Source organism: Malaya genurostris, chromosome 2, assembly GCF_030247185.1.
Source record: "Malaya genurostris strain Urasoe2022 chromosome 2, Malgen_1.1, whole genome shotgun sequence".
NCBI lineage: Eukaryota > Metazoa > Arthropoda > Insecta > Diptera > Culicidae > Malaya > Malaya genurostris.
The window spans coordinates 113,230,455-113,252,647 of NC_080571.1; the positions used below are offsets into that span (position 1 = coordinate 113,230,455).

Below are 22,193 nucleotides of genomic sequence, written 5' to 3' on the forward strand. Positions count from 1 at the left end.
GGATCTCGATTTTGAACTGTCTAGCTAAAGTACTGGAAAAATTTGTTTACGACGCGATGTACTCTGAAGCGTCTCAAATCATTGCTGATTGTCAACACAAGTTTGTGAAAAAAACGATCAACAACGTCGAATTTGTTATCATTGTTGTAGTGGGAAAGGATTACAGTACTAAAACATACTTTGTTGAATCACCCTACAACTCCGACAAACAAGATGATATGTCGTGCTTCTTCTGGCACCCTATATTGGTGATCTATTTCATCTCTTTGATGCAGGTAGATGATAGGGCATTGATTATTGTTCTCGATCGTAGGTCAGCCGAAATATATAGGTCAGTGGAGTCAGTCTAAAAGATACAGTCCACGAGAATACACACGTTATTATTACATAAATAAATTTTTCGTTTCTGTTCGCGCAAAGTTAAAGTGTAGTTTTGTTAAAAACCAAGTATCCGAGAAAAGGCATAGTGCGCGCGAACATTTGGTCATTCGAACCGGATAGACGGTTTCCGGATGCTTGGTTGGACCTTGTCGTGAAACTAAACTTTAATATACTGGGCAAATGTTGGACAGTTAAATTCTCCATACAGTGGATCCAAGAACAACGTGAAACAGTGTAGTGCCACCATTTTCGACGCTCAATCTAACCACTGGATGCCATTGTGAAGCGGACTTGCGACGCCATCGCGAAGCGGACCTGCGACGCCATCGTGAAGCGGACCTGCGACGCCATCGAATTTGGACGACAGTAGCAGCGAAATTATCAAAATTCGGAGACCAGGACTTGAAATATCGGGAAGTAGAATGCATGAACGGTGGCTTGATGCATGTGGCTTACCGGAAAGTTGTGATGGTTAAAATAAATTGTATAAATGCATGCGAGTAATTTTCTTTTGGCGAGTGCATATATTCTGTTTATTATCAAAGTTGGTCTCGATACATTCCTGGTCTATTTAAGCTGTCAATTCCCTGTTGGTCCGATCACTTCTGCTGCTATTAATTGGGTTGATAACTGTTCTGTCTCACGAGGTCGCGGTAGTGGAACGCCGAGTTGATACGTGATTGTGCCGAAATAAATTACAGTTACAGTGAAGGTTTTGAATACATTCATTCGAAAGGTTCGATCAGTGTTACGTGTTAAATTTACAATGGCAGATGAAGTGAAAGGTTTATTGAAGCGTGAGAAGCACTTACAAAATAGCTTGAGCTTCGTTGAAAGATTCTTGCAGAATTACAACGAAGATCGAGATTACAGACAGTTAAGTGTGCGCTTAAACGTTCTTGAGAAAGTGGGAGCAGAATATTTTACAGTACGTGCAAGAATCGAGCTTCTGCAAGAAGAAGAAGAGGTAAGGAAACAGGCTAATACTGATCCCGCAGTGAAGGAAGAGGTCTTACATCAATTGGAAGAGACGAACTACCAGATGATGCAAGAGTTTGATGATCGTTTCTGTGCTTTGAAAGGAGAGCTGTTAGACCTGCAGTTGTGTCGAGATTCAATGCCTACAACTCACAATGAGTCTGATTCAGCTAACCAACGTGTACATATGATATCCCGGGTAAAACTTCCAGAGATACGACTTCCAACTTTCAGTGGACGAATGCATGAGTGGGTCACATTTCGTGATACCTTCCACAGTCTCATTGATCAGAGCTCACAACTGAACGAGATCGACAAATTTACATATCTAAGAGCATCGCTATCTGGTGAGGCACTTCAAGAGATCAATCGGGTCGAGATTTCGGCAGCTAATTACGAAGTGGCTTGGCAGGCATTGCAAGATCGGTACGAGAACAAGAAACTACTTGTGAAGGCATATTTAGATGCTCTTTTTTCCATCGACCCATTGAAGAAGGAGAGTTATGAAGGGCTTAGTCAATTGGTCGGTCAATTCGAGAAAAACTTGCAAATGCTTGAAAAGATTGAAGTTTTGACGACTAACTGGAGTACAATTTTAGCCTATATGGTTTGCTCTAGATTAGATTCATCGACGCTACGACAATGGGAGTCGTGTCACAATTCCAAAGATCCACCACAGTATGCAGATTTGATGAAATTTCTACGTAGTCAATGCGCCGTTTTACAATCGATTTCCGTTTCACCAAAAACGAGCAATGAGGCTCGACCACAAAGGGTTACCGTTTGCAGCACACTCGTGAAGACGTCTGGAAAATGTTTATTTTGTGGTGAGTCATGGCATTCAGCGTTTCAGTGTATTAAATTCCAAAAGCAGTCAGTTCCCGAGCGTATAAACGCTGTTATGAGAAGTAAGCTTTGTCGCAACTGTTTGCGTCCAGGACATGTCGCTAAAACCTGCGAAAGAGGCGTTTGTCACCATTGCCGCCAACGACACCACTCTATGTTACACGTAGAGTCATCACAAGCTGGACCCGTTCCATTTTCGCAGACACGACCTCAGACAGCAATACAGCAACCCCGACAGCCAGTAACTAAGCAAACCAGTCCGAACCAACAAATACACACTCTACAGAGTAATGAACAGAATAACACCGCCAACTCGCATAACACAACCACACCGTCCAACACTAACGTAGCCACCACTAGTCAAACATGTATCGCACTCCCCAGCACACCTACACGAAACATTATTCTTTCGACTGCCCTTGTTTGTGTCAAGGACAGTCGCGGCAATTCGCTGCTAGGGCGAGCCTTGCTGGATTCTTGCTCGCAGCATTGTCTGATGACGACAAGCTTTTCGAATAAACTCAAGTTTAAAGAAACTCCCGCATTCTTATGCATCCAAGGTGTTGGATCGTCTAAAGAAACTTCGTCCAAATCTGTCAAAGCAGCCGTCACCGCGCGGTCTACCGATATTTCATCGTATGCTGAAGAGATGCAATTCCACATACTACCAAAATTAACCATCGAATTACCGACATTGAGCTTTAATCCATCACAATGGTGCTTACCAGAAGACGCTACTCTTGCCGATCCCTGGTTTCATCAATCCGGTCCGATCGATATGATAATCGGAGCGGAATATTACATTGACCTCCTCGAAGAAGGCCGTTTTAAGGCAACCGAAGAAGGCCCCACACTTCAGAAAACAGTTTTCGGTTGGATAGTTTCCGGTCGTGTTCCTATTCCAGAATCTAAACCCACAGTTTCGACTACCTACGTTTGCTTAACAGCAGACATCCAAGAATTACTTACAAGGTTTTGGGAACTAGAAACATGTCGGTCGCTCAGTACAAATTCTATGGAAGAATCTGCGTGCGAGAAGATCTTCCAAGAAACAACCGTCAGAGATGAGACGGGACGGTTTATAGTTACACTTCCAAAAAGGCAAACAATCCTCAAGCAACTTGGTGAATCCAGAACTACTGCTGTTAAACGATTTATGGGCTTGGAGCGGCGCCTAATGGCAAACTCGGAGTTAAAAGCATTGTACAGCGACTTCATACTCGAATATCAAGTCCTAGGTCACATGAAACCTATAGTCGAAGATTCAACAGAGACCGCCTACTATCTACCCCACCACGCAGTTTTAAAACCAGACAGCACCACTACTAAGTTGCGCGTAGTATTTGACGCGTCATGTCGAACTAGCACCGGATTTTCTTTGAACGACGCATTAATGGTGGGTCCCGTCGTGCAAGATGATTTGCTAAACATAATTATCAGATTTCGTTTACATCGTTATGCATTAGTTGCGGATATCGCAAAAATGTACCGCATGGTACAAGTTCAACCTGCTGACCAGCCTTTGCAGAGAATTCTCTGGCGAGAATCGCCAGATCAACCCATTAAAACTTACCAACTGACTACCGTCACGTATGGAACAGCTTCCGCTCCGTACTTGGCTACAAAATGTTTGCAGCAACTAGCCGAAGACGGAAAACTCACTTACGTTGTTGCCGCAAGGGTTCTCAAAAAGGACTTTTATGTGGACGACATGCTGTCCGGAGTAGACAAACTCGAAGATGGACAACGATTTGTTAGCGAGATGATTGAACTAATGCAGTCAGCTGGTTTCTCATTACGAAAGTGGAATTCTAATTGCAAGGATATCTTACTGCATGTTCCTGTTCATTTAAGAGATGATCGTACTATTCTTCAGATGGACACTTCAACGTCTACCGTTAAAACCCTAGGCTTACTGTGGGAACCCAGTACTGACCGATTCCAATTCAGCATACCGCAATAGAGTTCATCGACAGTAATCACTAAGCGTATTGTGTTATCGGACGTGTCTCGCCTCTTTGATCCGCTCGGTCTTGTGGGTCCCGTTATCATCCAGGCAAAAATTTTCATGCAAGAAATTTGGAAGCTTGATAGTGCCTGGGATGAACCACTACCAGAGGGGATGCAAAACCATTGGCAGGAGTATCGTCGAAACCTGAGCGCCCTTGATGGACTATCAGTACCCCGGTGGGTCGAGATTGGATCCAATACGATCGACCTACAGCTTCATGGATTCTGTGATGCCTCCGAGAAAGCTTATGGGGCATGTATTTACATGAGAACTGTCTCCGATAGTGGATCCGTGGCTATACACCTGCTGATATCGAAGTCCCGTGTCGCCCCTCTCGAAAATCTTAACAGAAAAAAGCAACGCCAGTCGATTCCGCGTTTAGAGCTTTCATCAGCATTGCTCCTGTCCCATCTATACGAGAAGGTGGTCAGCAGCACACAAATCACATCCCCATCATTCTTCTGGACAGATTCGATGATTGATAAGTGCTGGTTAGCATCATCACCGTCGCGGTGGAAAGAATTCGTGGCGAATCGAGTTTCAGAAGTTCAGCATATTACAAAAGGTGGAATCTGGAATCACGTATCAGGAATAGACAATCCAGCAGACATAATTTCCCGCGGCATGATGCCAGTACAGTTGATGTATCAATCAATATGGTTTAGTGGGCCACACTGGTTGTTATCTGACCAGATGAACTGGCCTAAAACTTTGCAAGTAAACGAAGAAAGCATTGAACGAACAATGCTTGAAGAGAAGGGAGTAGTTGCAGCTGTTGCAAGAACTGTCATCCATAGTCAGATTTTTAGTCTTCGATCAACATTTACTGATTTGGTTCGACTAACTGCATACATATGTCGTTTCCGTTTTAACGCTCGAAGGTCAAACCAGAATTGTCGACGTCACGGAAATTTAACTGTCGAAGAGCTTGAGAGCTCTGTCAAAACACTCGTTTGTTTGTCTCAGCAAGAATGTTTTCCGAAAGAAATAGCTGATTTGTCTGAAAATCGACCGTTACGAGCCGATTCCTCTATTCTCGCATTGGATCCTCAATTAATTAATGGTTTGCTCTGCGTAGGCGGCCGATTACGGCACGCACATCTGTCAAACAGTCGAAAGCATCCATTTATATTAGACCGACGTCACCCTCTCGCTAGAATAGTCATGGAATATTATCACAAGAAATTATTTCACGCTGGACAGCAGCTAATGATATCAGCAGTTCGTGAACGATTCTGGCCAACTTTCGCCCGTGAGTTAGCGAGAAGTGTAATTCACAAATGCATAGCTTGCTTTAGAGTAAAACCACGAATTCAAGACCAATTGATGGCGGATCTTCCGCCAGAAAGAGTCACTCCATGTGAGCCATTCCGACGTGTGGGAGTTGACTATTGCGGACCATTTTATGTTACCTATCCTTATCGCAAAAGTCGTCCTGTGAAGTGCTTCGTAGCCATTTATGTTTGTCTGGTTACTAAAGCGGTGCACCTAGAATTAGCAACAGATCTAACAACGCAAGCATTTTTGGCAACACTGAAACGTTTTTCATCTAGACGAGACAAGCCGAACATCATCATGTGCGATAACGCGAGAAACTTTGTCGGTGCCAAGCGAGAGCTGGACGAGCTTCGTACGCTGTTTCTCAGTCAGCAGTTTCAAGAACAGGCGATTAAGGTGGCATCTGACGACAAAATCGTATTTAAGTTTATACCAGCTCGATCACCGAACTTTGGCGGATTGTGGGAGGCAGCTGTGAAGTCGTTTAAAACATTGTTCAAGAGGAGTATCGGAACCAGAATTTTGCTGCATGACGAAATGCAGACTGTCTTATTGCAAATCGAAGCAATTTTGAACTCGCGTCCATTGACACCAATAAGCAACGATCCTGCCGATTTTGAAGCGTTAACTCCGGGACATTTTTTGATTCATCGGCCTCTAACAGCAATTCCTGAGCCAAATCTGGACAACGTTCCAGAGAATCGTTTAGCAGTATGGCAACGGACTCAACAGTTTACTCAGCGGTTATGGAAGAGGTGGTCAGAACAATACTTGTCTGATTTACAGAACCGAACTAGGTGGATGCGACAGAGAGAGAATCTAACCGTTGGCAGCATGGTTGTCTTGAAAGACGAAAATCTACCTCCGCTCAAGTGGCAGTTGGGACGTGTAGCAGAACTTCACCCAGGGTCTGATGGAAACATTCGTGTCATCACAGTAAGAACAAAGGATGGTAGCTATCGTAGAGGAATTTCAAAAATCTGCGTGCTTCCTATTCGAGACAACTCCAAGTTATCACCCGAAGAGACTTGAACGTCTCCAACGGCGGAGGTCAACATGGCCTCCGCACCCCCAGTTAAGTTATGTATTTTTTATATTTTCAAAAAGCTTATCAGAATTTTCTTTCTCAGTCATTACACGTCAGTGTCGGTCATCTCCCGGAATGCTAGACGCTCCACTCTCAAAGCTTAATTGAGTAACCCGTGCAATTTCCCCACAATATGAGGTATTCTGTTTTGTTTCGGTGGTGGTCCTTGTTGGGTGTCGCATGTTAGCATATGTTCCAGTTTGTAATGTCCTGTAGAGAGAACGCATACTAAAATTTCCACATCACGCTTGATATTTTGAGGTATACTACGTCCAGGCTGCAACAGAGGGAGAAAGGGCCAATTCGACCTCGAGATTTTACAACGGAGTCGCTAACGAGCATGGCCAGTTCGTTCTAACGACTAAAACATCGTAGAAATCCATCGCAGTGAAACCTTTTGTAGTAAACCAAAAATCAACGCGCCATCGAAGTTCATCGTAAAATAGCAGCATGAATCAGCATATCACCATCGATGACAACACCTAAAACTGTCCGAATATACGAACAGCACATTAATGATCCAGCGGAATGTGCATTGAAGGATGCCCCATCTACCATTCTAAATCGAGAGGCAGAATTCTACTTCTATTAGTAATCTCAACAGAGATTAACACCAGTGATCATCACAAATGAATTTCGGTCAAGGTCGTTCGATCATACTAAACTGTAGTAGTATGTAAGCTGAAAATATTGTTTGTAAGAGATTGAATTATATACTAAACACATTTGAATTGAAGTAAGAGTAGGACAAATAGTCGTTGAAATTCAAAGTTGAGATTTCAAGGCGGCCGGCGTATGTTGTAGTGGGAAAGGATTACAGTACTAAAACATACTTTGTTGAATCACCCTACAACTCCGACAAACAAGATGATATGTCGTGCTTCTTCTGGCACCCTATATTGGTGATCTATTTCATCTCTTTGATGCAGGTAGATGATAGGGCATTGATTATTGTTCTCGATCGTAGGTCAGCCGAAATATATAGGTCAGTGGAGTCAGTCTAAAAGATACAGTCCACGAGAATACACACGTTATTATTACATAAATAAATTTTTCGTTTCTGTTCGCGCAAAGTTAAAGTGTAGTTTTGTTAAAAACCAAGTATCCGAGAAAAGGCATAGTGCGCGCGAACAATCATACACAAACAGCTTGATTCCTACCATCGAGAAACACCAACAAATTGATGCGATATATTTCGACTTTTCTAAAGCATTCGATAAAGTACCACATAATGTTGTCATCATAAAGTTGCAACGACTTGGATTCCCCCCATGGTTAACTAGATGGCTGGATTCATATCTTTCTGGTCGATCCGCTTTCGTCAAGATTGATACCATACTTTCAAATAAGCTCGAAATACCTACTGGTGTTCCTCAAGGAAGTCACCTGGGACCGCTAATATTTATTTTATTCATAAACGATCTTTGTAATCGCATAAAGTCTGGAAAATTGTTCTATGCTGATGATCTGAAGATTTTTCGCCCAATCGCCTCGAATCTCGACTCCGTAGTACTTCAAGAAGACATAGCAAATATCGAAAAATGGTGTTTGTTGAATGGTATGCTGCTTAACACTAGTAAATGTAAGATGATAAGCTTCAGACGTTCGCTAGTTTTGCGCTGCTTCGAATATACTCTTCGAGGGCACATCATCGAAAGAGTAGACTCTATTCGTGATTTAGGCGTAATATTCGACAGCAAACTTAGCTTCATGGCCCATATTGCATCAACTACGGCTAAAGCATTTGCAACGTTGGGTTTTCTGAAACCAAATACCGCTGATTTTAATGATTTCTACACACTAAAAGTTCTCTACTGCGCCCTAATTCGAAGTATTTTGGAATATGCTGTACAAGTGTGGGCGCCGTATCACGACGTGCAAAGCTACCGATTGGAACGCGTCCAGAAATGCTTTGTTCGTTTCGCACTAAGGAAACTACAATGGAACGACCAATTCAATCTGCCACCGTACATCGATAGATGTAAACTACTAGATCTACCAACATTGGAATCCCGTCGTACTTTTTTACAAAGAATGTTTATCTATGACATGCTATCTAATAACGTTGACTGTACTGATATCTTAGCCAGCATCAATGTATATGTTCCTGCTCGTGTTATGAGAACCCGCAATTTTTTGATGATACCTAGACATCGTACAGTATATGGACAAAACAACCCGGTGGATAGATGCTGTAGAAAATTTAATGAGACTTTCCATCTTTTTGATTTTAATTTAACTAAATCTAGTTATAACTTCGTTAATAAATATCTGTACGGTACTTTCCGAAGATTCAACAAATAAATAAATAAATAAATAAATAAAATTAAGCATATTTCTCGGTTGCAATTAAAATCATGTTAGTTGATGGCCACACGAACCAACTTCGATTATACTTGGGTTCTAGTGCCTGAAATACCTACAATAGTGGAACTCACTTCGTTTTTCATCGATGTCAAAGAACTGTTTCATTCTGTAGGTTATACTAGTTAATGCACAAACAATCTCTTTGGTTTATTTTAAGAATCGGAGAGAAATATTTTTAATAGTATACCACGGTATTATATGAGAATATGATTGATGTGAGAAAAGGATCATTACACCACTATGTTGTATTAAAACAGGTTTTTGACTATTTTATTCAGTGTGAACATATAGTAACAGTGTAAAGCTATGGTAGAGTTTTTTCGCCTTTTCGCCACTAATGTCGATACTTGTTATCGTGAAAAATAAGACATTTAAAAATAAATTCAAAATTAAGTAAAAAGTAGTCAAGTAATGGGTACTTTTCTGGTTTTACGTTTTGTCAAGACTGCCGGTTACCAAAATTTCTTCCAAACGGACAGAAATTGCCCCTATTTAAAACAAAATAAACATGTTTTCGATTTGATTCCGATGAAACTCATGAACTGTACTGTGTTAATAATTTTTATTAAGGGCCATTCACCTCCGATTCGATGCGATGTTGTATACAAACATTCACAGTACGATCATAACAGTTATTGTTTCTTTCGCAATTGTAGCTATATATCATCTGATTAATGAATGTGTTTATTATGAATCATACAATAGTATTATCAATCATGACCGAGTCGACCCACTAGAATAAATATGTATGGCATCAGTGTCATACGATTTTCGCTGCTGTTGATTGTTTTAGCTAACCTTTGCCAACCAACACATATATTTTTCATTTTACTATAATCAATGGTGTAATCCGAGTTGATTAAAATGTCATAAACTGTCTTTGCTGTTGATGAATTGATACAGCTCGCGAAGTGCGCTTTTCATAATCTTGTAATTGAAGATACTTTCAGGTGAATGATTTGAAAAATTCAGCTGTGCATTGCATCGCCCATCTATTCAGTTTTTCGCTTAGATACGTTTCCGGTAAATTTGAAGTAATAGATGAAACAAAAAATTGTCATATGGCTATACGCTGATGGAATAGTGGTAATGTTTGGTAATTGGCAGTCAAAAGACAGATGTCCAATGAATGAAACCACAGAAAAATTTTTCATACTCCAATTATGATGGAAAACTGAAACCCATTCATTGCAAACAGCAAACCAATTTATAATCAAATTCACCTGAAATTGAACTGCTTCTTTTTCAATGCATTGTTTATTGGAATAGGAATCAAATTCAAATTGTTAAGATTTAGGGTGGGTGTATAATCACAAGTGGTGGTCCATCGCTTCTTTAAACTACAATGACTAAGGCAATGATTTTTCTATAACAACAATTATTTCAAATAATCATCCAAATAAATTAGACTACTCACCTACTTCGTGTATTTCAAGTTGAGTGGCGATACACTAACAATATTATAGTATGCAGAATTTAAAATATAACAGGAGTTTTCAAAGACATCTTGAATGTTTTAAATTGCAATGCTTTCTTTTGAAAACCGAGAGATGAATTCCTTAACTACCCCATGTTTGTAATGTTTATATTTCAATTGGAATCGAAACGTTTTTAAAACTAGATGATAACTTGAATTGTGGTTCATCGATTTGAAAGACTTGCTGGAATGCTTGAAATCAAAATAGAAAACCATTCCTGGCCTCATTTTTATTGATTATTCATATTTACTATTTCAAGGCACTGGTAAACAAATAAATTTGAGGCAATTTGTAAAAACTTATCTATATCTATATCTCGTAGAATAACCCGATTGCCCGATTGAACGAGAATTCATAATCTACTCCCTAGTGGTATACTGTTCAGTTTGAAGGACCGTACTAAAAATGCAAATACAAAAATGATCACCAAAAACTCTTTTCAAGTCGGATTGTTTTAAAACACTCAGGGAATAAATAAACACAACCTGGTCAATTTACCCTAGGAGAGGAGGTTGACTAAACCAACTTTGCAAAAACATAACTAATTTATGTTTTTGCAAAGTTGGTTTAGTCAACCTCCTCTCCTAGGGTAAATTGACCAGGTTGGCGTTCAATGTATAGGGCGCTGGTCTCACAAGGCAGTTTTCGTATGTTTGAGCCTCGATCTGAAAGGATTCTTAGTGTTAGCAGGATCGGAAAAAGTCATCATTTTTGCGATTTTTTTTCCAGAATTATTGTACAACAAAATAAATTCAAATGTTTTGCATGATAAAAAGCTTCATTCGAACAACATTTTGTATTTTCTTGTGGAAAAATATTGATAAATAAGTCGGTGAAGAGGTATTTTCGAGAACGCTTCTTAAAAATCATCATTTGCGGTGTCCACTGTATCTCAGCGCAGACTAATCAGAAGTGAACAAACGATCGCAGCATAGTTAGAGTTGGAATTTTTTGTAGACCCCAACGTTTCTGTTTGATTTTTTTTTAAATTATTGGTGGTTATTCAAAGTGAAAACTACGATTTTTCACGAAAAAAATTCGCCATTTTATATCTGTTAAACCTCCCCAAAGTAACAAACAACGGAAAGGAAAACGTTGTGGTCTGGTTTTTTATATGCAGAAAGTGTGTGCAAAATTTGAAAAAAAATTGTGCAGTAGTTTTTGAATGACGATGAACACGGACTTTCCAAACCTGCTTTCGAGGAAAACGCATTTAAAGGTGTTTGTCTATAAAATCAATGGAAACAATTAATTACTCCAGGGAGCCCGTAGGGTCTAACATTTTCAAAAAATCATATTTTTTCTTTTATAATTTACCATAACGAAACATTTCAAGAATGTTTTGTCAAGTTTTGAAGTGAATCGAAGTAGAAATCTTGGGCCGGTGCGACGAGCTTTTGCTTCTTCGCAGAATGAGATAGCCATAGAAAAAGAGCCATAACTTCCAGAGTTTCGTTCCAATAGGCTTGAAAATTTCACAGAAAATTCTTCAAATGTTTTACTATAAGAAAATATAAAGAAAATAATAAATGATTTTTCAAAAGTGTTAGATGCGATTCTCTCTTGGTGAATTCCACACAACATTAATCATTAGGTTTTGCACGATGACGACACAAATAAACTGCCGATGAATCAAGTTCATCTTTAACAGCTGCCGTGTGTTTGTTTTGTTTTGTGACTGCAAATTAAAAATTGAAAAGTGCCTAGTAAAACGTGTTCCATAGTGAAAAGAACTAAAAAGATTGCCCTGTATGTGTTTCCAGCATCAAGGAGCGATTTTTGTAGAAATCTGTTTAGTGTGAGGCGACTGACAATTTTTAAATTCAAATGATGAACCTTTGATTAACTTTTAAACTGTAAACAAATACACGGCGACTGTCAAAACAAGTTCATTCTGTTCATTTTTGTGAGGTTATGTTAAGTTCGTGCACAACCTAATTATCAGACTGTAATTTTTTTAAGGACCGTGAAATACTCACAGTATGAAGTGTAATTGTAGAAAAATTCTCTCGCGGTTCATGCATTGAGAGACTCGAGTTCTTGTAGCATCTTCTACCAGATTGAAAATGTTGTATACAATATTGATAAATATCGAGCAGCTTCTGTCAAATTTTCGGCAATCATTAACACTGCATGTACCATTCGATTAAACTCGACGAACTGAGTAAATGTCTGTGTGAGTGTATGTGCGTGTAACAAATATTGTCGATCTTGACATTCTTCATTAAATTCTGCACAGTTACTTTTGTGACTTTCCTGGTGGCAACTGTCCAGTTTTTTTTAACTCCTGCATGTTTTAAGACACTGTACCTTACTTCCGAAAGTGCCGCTTGACAATTGCCCAATACCTTTCAATTGGCCGAAGATCCGGGCAGTTTGGTGCGTTGATGTCCTTTTCCACGAATTGTACATTATTTTTTGACAACCACTGTAGAGCGGAGTTGGCGTAGTGGGCTGAAGCCAAATCCGGCCAGAAAAGAGGAGGAGCCTTATGCTTTCTGTACAGTGGCAGCATTCTCTTCTTCAAACATTCTTCCTCGTACACCTTGGCGTTAATTGTGCCCTTCGTGAAGAAAATCGACGACCGAAAACGACAGGTACAAATTGCTTGCCATAACAACACCTTCTGCCCAAACTTTTCCATCGCCACCGTGGTGTCAGCGTCGTCTAGGTCCTGGTACACCGATTTCATATAATATTGCGGTCCGGGCAGCGCTCGAGAGTCTTCCTTGGCGTAGGTTTCATCGTCGATCAGGATGCATCCGTCTTTATTCTGTAGAATCCGGTTATACAGTTTTCGCCCTCTTGTTTTGGCCTGAACTTGCTGTACCAGGTCCTGGCTGGGACCCGTTTTCCTACCGGATCGGGGCAAATCCTTCATGGTAAGGGTCTTACCGAACTACTCGATAATATTTTTGACACTGGTGTGGTGCACTTTCACCCGTTTTGCAATTTCGTTGTATGTGACACCACTTTCTGAGCACCAAGAGAGCAGAATTTTCTTTCGCGTTCCCGGATCAATTCGACTCATCATTGAAACGATAAACCGTACCGAAACCAATCGATTGCGCAGTCAAATCGAAGATGATTTGATTGATTTCCACAAACTTAGTCTCAAATTAAAGTTCCTATAGTATCATGCTGTTTAACTTCATCCGGGAGCGACTTTCGGTTCCAGCTCTACAGGGTGCAATGCAAAATAAAGAAAAATTCTTAATAACTAGACATACCTCTTTACAAATTGAATAGGTTATGTTAGTTAATACTTAAAGAAAGTTTCTTATTTTATTCAAGATTTAAAAAAAATCACAAACATAAATTCAAATATAGTATATAATCATAGTAGTATTATGCAAAAGAATTCTTCAAAACTGAATTCTAGCCTTTTTAAATTTGTAGTATTTTGATCAATCTTGCTGTAAGATATAGGAGATAATGATGAGATAAATATGAAAGAGGCATCATTGCACCACTAGGTGGATTAAAACAGGTTTTTATATTTCTGAAAAAAGGTTATAAATTTAGGAACAAATATTCAGATCGGCCATTCTTCGTGCATTACCAATAGGAAAGAGAAAACACGCTTCAATAGAATATAGAATAACGTTCTGAAAATAATCGTAAAGCGCCCTCTTCTCGTTTCGTTTCCGATTAGTAATATGCTTAGTCATAATACTCACAAATATAGAACCAGTAGATGTAATGAAATATAGTATTATTAACAAATTCCACAAAAATCGATTTAATGTTGATATATTAAATAAGTTGGTTTTAAAGTTTTCGTTAACATGACAAGAAGGCTTAAAATTATTCCTACAACAAAAATAACAGAATCACAGAAGACAATAGTAATTGTAGCAATAATTAAAGTAGTTTTACGAAGAGTACACAATCAGCCAAATAAATATTAAAATTCGATTAATAATAGATATAGCTTTTCAAATCAACAATGTTGGTAAAAAATCTTAGACCTGAGTCATCTGAAACGTGTTTAGAATACTTGGCACAGCAGCAATGATTAAAGAAATCGAAAAATGACACAAAACAACAAGGGATAACCCCCAATGAAACTTCGATTTGACAGCTGTCGGAATGTGCGTGAGAAAGTTGTTAGAACTTCCAATTACGTCGATTGATAAGCTTCCCACGCATCGACAATTTGCTGTGTCATGTCTATACGATGGTACCGATTACCGATTCGTTTACCGGTGACAGTGATGGCAATCGAGAAAGTCGCGAAGGTGAGATGACGTAGCTCAAATCAAGCTCGAACCAGTGGATTAGTGAGCGAGCACGAGCACACACTACCGAAGACAAACGCGAGTTAAGCAATAGGCGAATAGCCGAAAACGGTAGTATCAGCTGTACGTGGTCGGTCTTATCTGTTTACCGGGTGATACGTCGTTTTTCGTATGTCTTTGAAACTCTTCTGGTAAATAAATTAAAAGCGATAAAGAACGGCCGAACAATTCGAAAGAAGCTCTCTTGGCTCCAGCATTTGAATTTTGGCTGGTTCTGTTGGGCGCGAATTAGTCTACTAGCGAAGTCGGGCGCGTTCGATCAAACTTAGTGTTCCGGTTCCATCTAACATCACCGCCTCAGCTCAGCCAAACTATGGGTAAGTACTCTGTGGTTTCATTGGAGGGATCGGCCGTTGTAGTTGTTATCAAACCGCAGTCAGTGCTCAATCGCTAGCCGTACTTCCAAGATTCCCACACGCGCGCGCACACGCCAAAACAAATCAATGAAAGAGACTGCCCCGTAACTGGACCAACGACCGGAACATTGACCATGACAGTGAACACAGCGATCGCGGAGAAGAGAGTGTTGTTTGCTTTTTATTGCCGCTGCTGCTGCTACTGCTACTGGGGCTGTGCGGTGAAGTTGTGGTGCAGCAGCTGCTTTGTTCCGCGCAGCGCGTTCGGCCGTCTTCTTGAGTAATCCTGCGAGCGCCCCACGAAACGAAAGTGCAAGTGCAAGCAAAAAAAAAGTCTTTTGCTGAATGTGTTTTTTTTTCCTCCGACAAATTTTCCCACAACCGGTGAGTAGGTAAATCGGTGCAAATTATGCGTTCGAAAAGAAAAAGCTCAATTATTACAGTGATGACGACGTGCGGTTCGTGTCGACAGTTTTCGAACATGTTCAGACAAGTTTGCGCAATGCGCTATTGTTTTGATATCATTGCTTCGATCCGACTTCAGCGGCGTTGTTGGATGTAGGAGAACTTTTTTTTTTGCGACGAAAGTAATCAGCAGTGCAAATCTCGGCGTCATGTGATTTTGTGCGATTAAAACAAAAGGTGTAAAAGTGGAAAAACGGCAGGATGAAGCAAAGATTAGTTTGCAGTGATGGCAAGGTGATAATGAAATTTCGTTCGCTGTTGTCAGATAAACAATAAATCAAAGATACCGTGCCGGTGTGTGAGAAGCAGTGTAAATAGGGTTAATTCGACGATAAGCACTTAATTGATCATGTGATAACGTGCTATTTTCGTTCATGAGATAATAAAAGGAATGTATCATTATATCTTCAACGAAGTTTACAGTGTTTTGCAAGGATTGCCATTTTCGTGAAGTGATGTAGAAACCATACCGCGCTAGTGAAATATCACTTCAAAAATACGATAGGTTTACTTGATAATTTTTGGATAATTAAACATTTCAATCGAATCAACATCTTAAAAAAAAAAGATGATGAGATTGCAAATAAAAAAACTACAAATCTATTTCGCATCAGATGCGAAAAGTGGTTAGGCAGGTTTTATCTCTGATCATCAGCCATCATCGAGAATCAGTAGCTGGAATAATTGGTTTGGAGTTGAGCGAATTGGGGACCTTGATCCTAGTCATAGACCTAAAAATTATAATGTTAATGGTTTTTTTCAAACTGGTTTTGGAATTGTTCGAAGAAGGATATAACATCGCAAAAAAACTCGATATCCAGACACAACTGAACAATATATGTTATATGTTAGCGCTAATCATCTGCACGTTTAGAAGCATTATTCTTACCTTGTTTCTGATTTTTTTTTTATTTCTCATCCAGTTGATTTATTTTCATCTTAAGAATTCTTTAAGCAATGAATAATGGGCGATGTACAACCATATACTCCTAGGGAAACCTGCTTTAGTATTTGCATATATTTATGACCTGTTTAACTATCAATAATTGCAGCACTGAGCCGACCTCACATTAAAACTTACATTCACCCCGATTCTCTATTTCGTTCGAATCGGATTGTTTCGATCGAATACGAAATTTTGCATTCTGTAGCTCGATCGAGTTCGAGTTTTCCATACAAAAGAGCATCACTCGATCGAATTACAGAATGCAAATTTTTACATTCGTTCGACAAAATCCGATTTGATCGAAATACATAATAGGGGAGATTTTATCATAGATCAAAATGAGGTTGTGAGAGTTACATCTCCATAACACGATTGATAGAAGTTATGTGTCTGGTGAGCGTATGAAAACTTGACGCTTATCACCTGAACCAAGTAATACCACTCCGCGAAATGTTACACTATTTTTCGACTGGACATTTCTAGTGAGATTTTGCAACACACTCCCACATGGGCATGGCTGCCATATAGCTGACTAAACGCTGCCAGCGGGAAAAGATACAGGCGACGATGTTTTGCAAAATTGGATTTGACAGCCGTCACTGACACAATTTTGGTAGCCGTCTGGTGGCCATGGCTGCCCAGGTTGCCAAAATGCCGAGCGGGCTGAGGTCTCTTTTTACTGTACGTACCGCGTTTAAAAAAAAACGCGTAACTTCGGAAATCCGCGTAAAAAAACCCAAAAACTGAAGAAAATGCAAATATCTTAGAAATGCATAAAACGTCCATCTGGTGTAATCTCAAAAAAAAAATTTTTTGTGAAAGTCGACTTTGGGACTTTGAGAAATTGAGAATTTGAGACCGCATGACTTCGGAAATCCCTGTAGAAAAGAACGCAAAATGCAAAAAAAAAAATTGTTTGATGCCAAATGTTTTAGAAATGCATGAAACGTCCAAACCTGGTGTAGTATGAACATTTTTTCATTTTTTTTAAGAAAATTGAAAATTTTCCAAGTATCAAGAGTTTCAAAAAAAATTTCGGGATAACACCTGATCTCGAAGTTTCATGCATTCCTAAAACAAAACAAGAAAACCGCGCAACTTCGGAAATCCACGTGAAAAAAAACCGCGCGACTTCGCAAATCCGCGTAAAAAAACTGCATAACTTCGAAATCCCCGTCAAAAAAGCCGCGTAAAAAAGACTCCAGTGTATTCCGAAGATCACGAATTAATTGTTATGTCAGTACTAATACTTTTCTAGGGCTTCCTACGTGCAGCTCGAGTTCAATCAATTGTTTCTGATTCGTTTCGACGAAGAGAAGGATAATTCCATACAGGGTTCCCAAATTTAAATCTGTATTTTGTCGTGATACTATGGGATACCATTTCAAAATTTACTTTGTGGAAGAATGTGTAGAACTGAATCTCGAATATCTCGATTTGCACTTAACCCAACAACATAATCTTTGCCCCATGCCAGAGCTTGAAATTGTCACGCATTCTCAATGAAAGAAAGCAATCCAACAGCCTCATTTTCAACATTTTTCTGTCACATTTGTAAGTGACCGACACCAGAACAAACGAAGAGACACGAAGCATTTTCGTTTCTCATTGAAAAAAAAAGAGAGAGAGAGAGTAACTGCCAACGTCACTCTTACCTGTATGACAAGACGAGACCAAACTAACGTCTGCAGGGAGCATCGGCAGAATTTCAATGATCATTCTTTCATCGATGTATTGAAAATCGGTGACGCTTGGCTATAAATAGTGACTAAAATATGACAAATCGAAGTAATTACATCCCAGAGCCTCTTTGGAAACCGAAACTACTACAAATTCGAACACCAACAGGCAAAAGTCATTGTGAAACCTTTATCTGTCATTTTCGATTCTCAAAGCTTCGGTTGAATACCGACACTGCATGCTATGGGATTTACACTGAGAAAACCGCTAATGACTGAAAGGGCAAATGAAATAAAGAACACAATTTTAAAACTACTTCTCCGCTTATGTCATTGACTGGACATGGATTTCGTTCTCATTGTTTGCAAGCAAAGGTGAGAGTAATTTCTCGTCATTTTCGTATATTTTGAGTCAATGAAAATGACTTTTATTAGCTCTGCCCCATGCTATCGAAAATATGATCAGCATTTTATGATGAAAGTATCAAAGAGAAAAACTCATGACTTTCGCTTGTCTTTCTCATGCTCGGACAACAGCTTTGGAGCAAGGGGCGCTAAAAATTTAAAAATTACCGTGTTTCATTCATTTCAGTGAATGTGTATAGTGACGTGAAATAGAGTAGAATGTAATGGTGTTAAAATATTACTCAAGTGAAATTGTTCTACTAAACGTTCAAGTGACAAATTATTTTGAAGTATCAGTAAATTTATTATTAAAGAAGTTTTTGGTATTTTTTTTCCATTGAATGTATTGTAATTCGTACCGTGCGTACTTTTGTAGGCGATCAATTTTTGCTATCTTTAACCCAGCTTATAATTTTATGTGTTAGAATAAATGTTTCGTGAATTCCTCAAACTTTTGTGTTGGTACACCGTTACAATTCTGAAAGTAAAGAAATGATATCTTGCACAATTCACACGATCTATCAACTTATGAGAACGATTTTAGATGTTCAGAAATGTGAAGAAACGTGTTATTTTTATTCGTATTCATGTCATCCGGTAATGTCTTTGACATTACCCACTCACTTTTTCCGGAGGGATTAAAAATCTGTATCTGCAAATGTGTATGAAAATGATAAGAAATGGAAGCACAACAAAATAAAGAGGTCTTTGAAATCCGGATTTGATGGAACCAAAACTAGTTAAAAATTCGAGCATACGAGACTTCTTCGTTCGTGAACGTCGTTTTGTATTAGCAAAGTCCAAGAGGATGTTTTTCCAAAACTTTTCTGCTTCTGAAAACGTATAATGAAAAGATTTAGATACGGACAAAAGATACAGAAAACTAGCACAACTAATTTTCTATGAAATGTGATACGCAGAACAGTAATACATCAATGGAAGCTATAATAGATTATGTCCAAGTTTTTTTTACCTTTTACGACTTGGAAACAGAAACCCAATATATGAATTCTGGGCTAAAATACACGGAGAAAACAAAAATATTTTCAAAAATTAAAATGTAATCAAAGAGTATAGAATTGCCAGAAAAAAAATCTATTTTCGATCGAAGCCCGGAGGAGAGTGGTTCATTTCGCCGAAAGTCGTTTCGTTGGGAATAGACAAATGTCAGGTGCATGAAAATCCTACTACAACAAATTGTAAAAGTGTTTCTCCCATTTAGAACAAATTTCATTTTGCGCAAGGCACTCTATGAAACGGTTTCAAAACATAGATCTTTGTCTTTCTCATAAGGAAAGGATATACAGGAATCAGTTCGTCGAAATTGCTGGCTGTGTGTGTTCTTGTAACATTTGTGTGCACTCACTTTGTGGTACAATGTGCCTATTTGAATATGGCAGGGTTATAGGTGCGAAAATAATATGCGATAAGACAAGTACTCCAGAAGTGTCGTGAATACAATGTCGATGCAATCTTCAATTGAATCGACTCGCTCTCTGTAGAAAATCTAGTTTGATGTTGCAAAAGTTAAAAAGCTAATAAAAGTCATTTTCATTGACTCAAAACAGACGAAAATGACGAGAAAATAATGTCACTCTCAGCTTCGCTTGCAAACTATGAGAACGAAATCCATGTCCAGTCAATGACATAAGCGTAACAGTAGTTTCAAAATTGTGTTCTCTCTTTCATTTGCCCTTTCAGTCATTTCGGTTTTCAGTGAAAATCCCATAGTATGCAGTGAAAATCCCAGTTCGGTATCCAACCGAAGCTTTGAGAATCGAAAATGACAGAAAAACGTTTCACAATGACTTTTACCTGTTGGTGCTCGAATTTGTAATAGTTTTTGCTTCAAAAGGTTCAGGGGTGTAATTACTTCGAGTTGTCATAATTTAGTCACTCTTTATAGCCAAGCGTCACAGATTTTCAATTATTCGAAGAATGAATGAGAATTGAAGTGTTGCTAATGCTCCCTGCAGGCGTTAGTTTGGTCTCGTCTTGTCATAGAGCAAAGAGTGACGTTGGCAATTTGACTCTCTCATTTTTTCGATCAGAAACGAAAATGCTTCGTCTCTCTACGTTTGTTCTGGTGTCGCTCATTTACGAATGAGACAGTAAAGTATTAAAAAGGAGACTGTTTTAATGGTTACTTTCATCGAGAATGCGTGACAATTTTAAGCTCTGGTTGCAAATATCGTTGCTTGAAACTACAAAACACGATATTGGATTTTTATTTATTGGATAAAAAATATCTGTCTCAAATATTTTTTGTGAAGAAAACGTGTTGTGTAGGGCAATGCATTTTTTTATATTATAAATTATATACTTACGCATGGATTGCTGAAAAGCCAAAAAAAAAGAAATTAACAAATATAATTTCACTCATGAAACCCGTACAAACTTTTCTGTTCATTCACTGGTGAAAAAATGCTCTGGTTTATAAGAAATAAAAACTGGTTAGTTGTATCATTACACTAACAAGATCATAGATAAAAGGAATCAAAGTTTTTAATAATGCACAGGTAAACAGATATTTCGAATGAAATCTTCTCAATTTTTATTGATATGCAATAAATAGTAATTGTAATTTATGTAACCTATTTCAACAACAATAATATCAGCTGAAAAACATATTTTTTCGTCATTGTTGACGTTGAAGAGAGAAATCGGAATGAAACAATCATATTCTAGTTTTAAGTTACACAAATTAAGTTTAAAAATCTACTAACTAAATAAGCTCCATTTCGCTGCGTGTGGGTATACTTCTACTAATCGAGAATTTTATTTTTTAATTTTTTGTTTAGTTGAGAAGCAAAATCAGAGACGAACAAACGACGAATTTTCGCATTAAATATTAGGCTTTATTCATTTGCTTATTTGTTTTTTTTTAGAACACTTACACTCAAGTCTCTTTTCATGCGATTTTTTTATACGAGAAAACCCGCACGATATGTTTATCGCGGATATCCGAAGGATATTGCACGAAACTAGGTCTCGGCGTTTCGAGAATTTTTGAGACATCCGGCGACGAAACAAATTTTTTTCTTTGTTTTGCGCGAATTTTCAAAGTCATACTGTTTTCTTGCGATTGCGATTTTTTTTGCGCAAATTACGAAGTTATGCAAATTTTTAACACATGAAAAAGACTTCAGTGTATTTTTTACACATAAAAATGTTTGAGTTGACGAGTTTTTCACCTACTCGAACATTTTGGGAGCAACTTCGTAGATTTCAATGAGACTTTCTGGATATGTACAAACAGTACATACTTTGTTATTCCAAATTGGATCTAGACTCTGTTTTGAAAAGGGCCGATTTTTTTAGCGGTGTTTTTCAAATAACTGTAATAAAAAAGTAATAAACTCTAAAAAAAAATGTGTTATATGAGTACTTTCTACAAAATTCGGATATTTCCGAGTGAAAACGTGCTTAATCCACCTAGTAGTAAGATGATACCTTTTCTATCAATCCGCATAGGTTTTTTGTATGAATATTTATCGGTGTTTTCAGTGTTTGTGAAATTATTTCAATGATCGTCGTTTTAAATGGCAGTTTGAAATTTCAGTCACTCATTATCCTGTAATTTCGAAACTGCAAGTCAGATCGAAAGGAGAAATT

The 22,193-nt window shown here is 38.5% G+C and overlaps 3 protein-coding genes across 5 annotated transcripts in view; all 3 read left to right on the forward strand.

Moving 5' to 3' along the window:
* LOC131428231 (ecdysone 20-monooxygenase) overlaps positions 1-22,193 on the forward strand; it is a 161,355-nt gene that overhangs the window by 135,097 nt on the left and 4,065 nt on the right. The window contains exon 1 of one of the 3 annotated variants that reach the window (XM_058591999.1): positions 14,906-15,044. The exons of 1 other annotated variant lie outside the window; for it this stretch is intronic. In XM_058591999.1, the coding sequence (XP_058447982.1) occupies positions 15,041-15,044 (4 nt within the window). In that variant the 5' untranslated portion in view covers positions 14,906-15,040. Of the gene's footprint in view, positions 1-14,905; positions 15,045-15,164; positions 15,468-22,193 lie in introns of those variants that run through there. One more of the 3 variants, XM_058592001.1, reaches the window with a different exon arrangement.
* LOC131428773 (uncharacterized) lies at positions 1,148-4,168 on the forward strand. Its single transcript, XM_058592818.1, has one exon. The coding sequence runs from the start codon at positions 1,148-1,150 to the stop codon at positions 4,166-4,168; it is 3,021 nt and encodes a 1,006-aa protein (XP_058448801.1).
* Positions 5,792-6,526, forward strand: LOC131428774 (uncharacterized). The gene has a single exon (XM_058592819.1). It carries the CDS (start codon positions 5,792-5,794, stop codon positions 6,524-6,526), a length of 735 nt encoding a protein of 244 aa, XP_058448802.1.